Source organism: Echinops telfairi, unplaced genomic scaffold, assembly GCF_000313985.2.
Source record: "Echinops telfairi isolate 266 unplaced genomic scaffold, ASM31398v2 ScPeMD7_5592;HRSCAF=6446, whole genome shotgun sequence".
NCBI lineage: Eukaryota > Metazoa > Chordata > Mammalia > Afrosoricida > Tenrecidae > Echinops > Echinops telfairi.
The window spans coordinates 25,686,464-25,691,251 of record NW_022109491.1 but is presented as its reverse complement, the minus strand read 5'-3'; the positions used below and the strand labels follow the sequence as shown (position 1 = coordinate 25,691,251).

Sequence of the window (4,788 nt, the reverse complement as noted above, 5' to 3'; positions counted from 1 at the left end):
ATTTTGGCTTCTTTTTCCAAAACGTTTTACAATTTTAATTTATTTATTTTGTCTTCTACGGTGAGTGCTTCCTACTTGACGGTTGATAGTATGTCTATGCCCTTCAGTAGCCCCTAAGTCTCCCCATCTTTCCTTATTGATGATGTCCCACAAGGTTCCTTTTGAGTGAAAAATGGCACCAAACGGTTGTGTCAATGGAACAATTGGAAGACCCTGAATGTCCCCGGGAAACTAAGACCTATGCTCAACCAGCGGTGACCGAAATGGGCTGGCCTCGTGGGTGGGGAAATCATAGTTCCTGATCTGGAGGGGGAGTAGGTATGATGTGACGGGACGTTCTGTCCCTGTGAACCCCATTTTGAGCAGTGTAGGTGGGAATAGACTTGGCTTTCTTCTCCATCCACGTGGGTTAAAATGAGAGTTCAGTAAGCGGACAACACCCACAGTCTGGCTCACCTCGGAAGACCGTGGAACAGGGATCACTGGACACAGACAGCGGGCTGCCACCTTCTCTTGTGAACATGAAGCTGATTCTGGTTCTCATTATTCTGCTGTGCGAGGGGTCCACAGGTAACTTGTCCACATGTAGCGCGGATCCTAGGGGGATATTACGGCCCATTGAGTGGAGACAAATTCTTTAGGATTATTGATGGCATAAAAAATGTAATTTGCTAGATATGTGATTTGAGCCAATTGCCTACTTTGTGCATCAGTTTTCTCATTTTTCAAGTGGATACAGGTGGGTATATTGACTTAATTTTGTAGCGCTCTTGCTAGGGTTACCCGCACTTACAAATGTGGAGCACAAAGTTCCTGGTAGGAGCTGTGTCAGTCAGAGTTCCCTTCTCTCTTGCTGTTGTCTTTTTATGTTTCTAAAAATCCTGAGACTCTAGGATCTCGAAGGGACTGGGTGTGCATAGAATTGGGTTGGTTTGATCCCTGGGGAACCTATTTATCAGCGACCAGATGAAGGAGAAAGGGAGAGAGCAAGGACAAGTGGGAGAGACGTAAGAAAAGTGTGTGAGAGAGCGAGTGAGAGCTGGGGTCATGGGGAAACGCAGGAGGGCCAGGCTAGCTCATGGCGGCTGAATAAGAGAAGTTTTGAAAAGTATTGCTGATATCATGAGGCTGGGTATTGGCAAAGGGAAGTTTCCACTGTTCATGTTAGGGCGGAACCTACTAATTATGTCATTAATTAAAACGCCACCTCTGCTGTTCTTTTAAAAGTAGATTTGGATCTGGATTGGACTGATGATGAAAAGTTACATTCTCTGGGGGCACTGAGCTGGATTATGGTCAAGAGAGTGCTAATTTGAGGGCATGGAGGTCAGAGTTAGCTTTGGGTCCTAGGGGTGGTATATAGGTCTACGTGATAACAAGAATTGAGCTCTCTCTTTTCTTATATAAATACTAATCTCAGAACTAATTGGACATTATCTAGGATCCTGGGGTCTTGGATGTTCTTAAACATGGGGTGATTCCCAAGGAGGAGGCTTTGAGTTTTCTCTTAGCAACATAGGGTCACTTTGAAACTATAGAAGGCCCCAGTTAGGGGTGAACCACATACCACATACCAGGTTGCTGCCTTCCCACAACAGGTGTAATCTTCTCTCCATCAGAAAACTAACCTTGGTTCAATGCTGTTTTCTGTGCACAGAGCGGACGCGGTTCAAAAAATGTTTTAATAATATCGAAGGCTACTGCAGGAAAAAATGCAAAATGGGAGAAATATATGAAGCAGCATGTCGAAATGGGAAATTATGCTGTGTTAACAAAGGACTTAACAAATTATATCATGAACGTCAACGGTCACCTGAAATTCCCCAAGATACCAATGCATCTCTGGATTATTTAATTTTACCAACCGTCACAATCGTCACAATCAACTATAATTAAACTCGTACTTTACTGATAGCCTCACTTCCTAAATAAAAAATCATGCTGAATTCAGCAGGCTGAGACAAGGGATTTACCGGCTTCTTTCAGTGAACCTGATCCTGTAAATAAAGAAGTCCTGTGTCTTTCCCTGGATTGATTTATTAATGTATTCACTCATGCTTTTGAAAACCTCAAACACAAACGAATGGTTACCATGTTCTAAGCATGGTAAGATGGGTCATATAATGAAACCCAGGACTGATGAACCTAGAGGGACAGCAAGGAGAATACGGGGCTCGGGGCAAGAGGGTACAGTGGTAGTGGTGGGGTAGAAGAGAGACGATGCCAAAGAGTCCGTGTAGAAAAAGATTGTTTGGAAACTGATTGTGGTAGCCATTGTGCGATTCTACTTGACGTGATCAAAATATGGGATGATACGATATATGCATTAAATCCCAACTTATAAAAAGTTTTATCAAATATTTAAAAAAATCCTAAAAGATCAGTGAAAGTCACTTTGGGAAAAAAAAGGTTGGGTGATATAGAGATGAAACAAACACATTGATAGTGGTGGGGTTAACCAACCTCTTTATTTTTCATGTCTGACACTATTTCATAACTTTTCAAGCATTAACTCTTTTCCTGTGATTTCTTCTGTCTAAGCAGATCTTTGGAGGGTGTGTGAGCGGGGTGATAATAGGCACATGGGGCTTTGCTAACAACCAAGAATCTATTAGAAGGAAGCAAGATGCTTACATATTTTCATAACAATTCTTGGGGGGGCCACCTGACAGGCAACGATGGTATCTAGTAATAATTCTAATATGCCATTTGAAACTTATTTGATGGTCATGCCATTTCTACCTATTTTAGATATGCTAAATAAGGATTGAATTTGATTGTTTTAAGAATTGAGATTAGTATTTGATACTACTTTGTTTATACTGATTTTTTCTGCTTATTATTGTTGATATAAATGATTATTGGGAAGTATGAAAATAGGGGCTTGTAAGTCCACTTGCCTTTAGCCATTAAAATTTGAATCTTTAAATGGGTTAGGACACTGTGGTAATTACATAATCTGTTGTCAATTTGAGTATTAAGAGTGAAGGGGTGGAGTTTACCCTGTCAATCAGTTTGATGACCTCATTTGGAGCCTCTAAGGAGATAAATAGCTCGCTGGAGGCAGGAGGTAGGCTCACTCCCTGGGGGACATTGCAGCTGACAAGACTCATTGAGCTACACTTGTGCCCTGAGCTGGAGGAGCCATGTGGAGACCCCTGCCAGCGCTGAGATGCTTAGAACACCACTGGATCCACAAGACTCCCCACCCACTGACCTGTGATCTTCCTGCATTCCCAGTCATTGCAGTGTTTCATGAGTCTGAGGAGGACTTTATAGATTGGTATGGGCTAATATTGGACTTATGGACTTGTTCTGGACAGAGCTGGGATGTTTTCTCAATGTACAATTACTCTTTATATAAAACCCTTCCTTGTACACATATGTGTCTATGAATTTGTTTCTGTAGCCCACCCAGATTAACACTTATAATACAATAATAAGGGTTCCTGGGTCACAGGGTGGGGGAAGGAGGGGATAAAGGGGAGCTGATGTCAATGAGTTCAGGAAGCAAGAAAATGTTGTGAAAATGATGGTGGCACAAATTATACAATTATGCTTGATATAACTGAATTATGGATTGTTGTAATATCTGTAAGCGCTCCCAATAAAATGATTAATTAAGAAAGGAATCTTTTTAATGCTTCTTGTTGTTAGTTGCCCTTTAGTGAATTCCAACTCAAAGCTACTCCAAAGTAAAACTCCTTTGGAGTTTTCAAGGTTGTGACCTTTGGAAGCAGATCACAAGCTCTTGCTTCTGAAGTGCCTGTGGTTGGATTGGAACTGCCAGCTTTTAGGCGAATAGTCAAGCATTTAACCATTTGCCCCAACCAGGGAGCTCTTCCTGAGTAATTCTTTATTAGCCAAGGCCAGGACCATTAAGGTTGTCCTCAGCAATTGGTTTTAGATATCACAAAGATTGAACCTAACATCATGGTAATCATTACTATGCTGGGAAAGTGTCAACCAACCAAACAAAAACCTATGCTGAGTTGAAACAAAAAAGGATATGTCAAGTAATTTCATTGGTACTATCAACCTACACAGCACGGACCCTAGGGTCTCTAGAGACGTAGCGTCTCTCTATTTTTGTTTAGTTCTTTACTTTTAGGTGTGTTTATTTTGCAAAGTTAAAAAGGACAGTGGAAGCCCAGCATGCCACATGGCCAGGCCAGCAAGCCCTGCAGAAAAGCTGGGGTGGATGGTGGGGGCTGTGTGCTGCACCTGGGGCCTCTCTCACCGCCCCCAGTGCAAGAGGCATCTCCCAACACAGGACACCCCTCGAGATGTGCACATTATATATGCATATTTTTCACTGCCCTGCCCGCCCCTGAGCAGACCAACATGCCCAAAGCCCTGGACTCCCCCCACTCTGCCCTGCAGCCCCCGGAGGCCCCTCAGCTACGGTTCAGGCCACAGCCAGCACCTCCTGTCATTTTCCCAGGCTTTTCCTTTTCCCTTTTGAAGGACTCAGAAAATAAAAGGTTTGAAGGGTAAAAAAAGTCAGTGGAGAAGTAGACATCACCAAAAAAAAAGAAAAGTTTGACTTCCTCCTCTAAATTCAACTTGACTTTCTGGCCACTCCCTGTAGATGCACTGCTGTAAATTCCTACTTACATGGCATAGTAAGGATATTATTTGGTAATGTCTGCGTTCTGTTGGGTCACCTTTCTTTGAAATGGGTACACATATGGAACTCTTCTAGGTGGTTGGCCAGGTAGCTGTCCTCTAAGTCTCTTGGCCTAGAGGAGTGAGTGCTCCCGGCGCTTCATCAGTCTGCTGAACTAT

The 4,788-nt window shown here is 42.8% G+C and overlaps 2 protein-coding genes across 2 annotated transcripts in view; one reads left to right on the top strand and one right to left on the bottom strand.

Moving 5' to 3' along the window:
- Window positions 1-521: 521 nt before the first annotated feature.
- DEFB128 (defensin beta 128) lies at window positions 522-2,003 on the top strand. The gene is made up of 3 exons (XM_030887084.2): window positions 522-570; window positions 1,658-1,765; window positions 1,987-2,003. The coding sequence occupies exons 1-3, from the start codon at window positions 522-524 to the stop codon at window positions 2,001-2,003; spliced, it is 174 nt and encodes a 57-aa protein (XP_030742944.2).
- Window positions 2,004-2,116: 113 nt separating this feature from the next.
- The window catches only part of DEFB127 (defensin beta 127), a 22,590-nt gene continuing 19,918 nt past the window's right edge, over window positions 2,117-4,788 (bottom strand). Inside the window, 1 exon segment of the mRNA XM_004718033.2 lies at window positions 2,117-2,145. Within this exon segment, the coding sequence (XP_004718090.2) occupies window positions 2,117-2,145 (29 nt within the window).

Bases quoted from the DNA above. Each gene is read 5' to 3' on its own strand.
- DEFB128 (XM_030887084.2), top strand. From the start codon at position 522: ATGAAGCTGATTCTGGTTCTCATTATTCTGCTGTGCGAGGGGTCCACA. The intron at 571-1,657 runs GTAACTTGTCCA...TTCTGTGCACAG, and splicing joins GCTGTGCGAGGGGTCCACAG to AGCGGACGCGGTTCAAAAAA.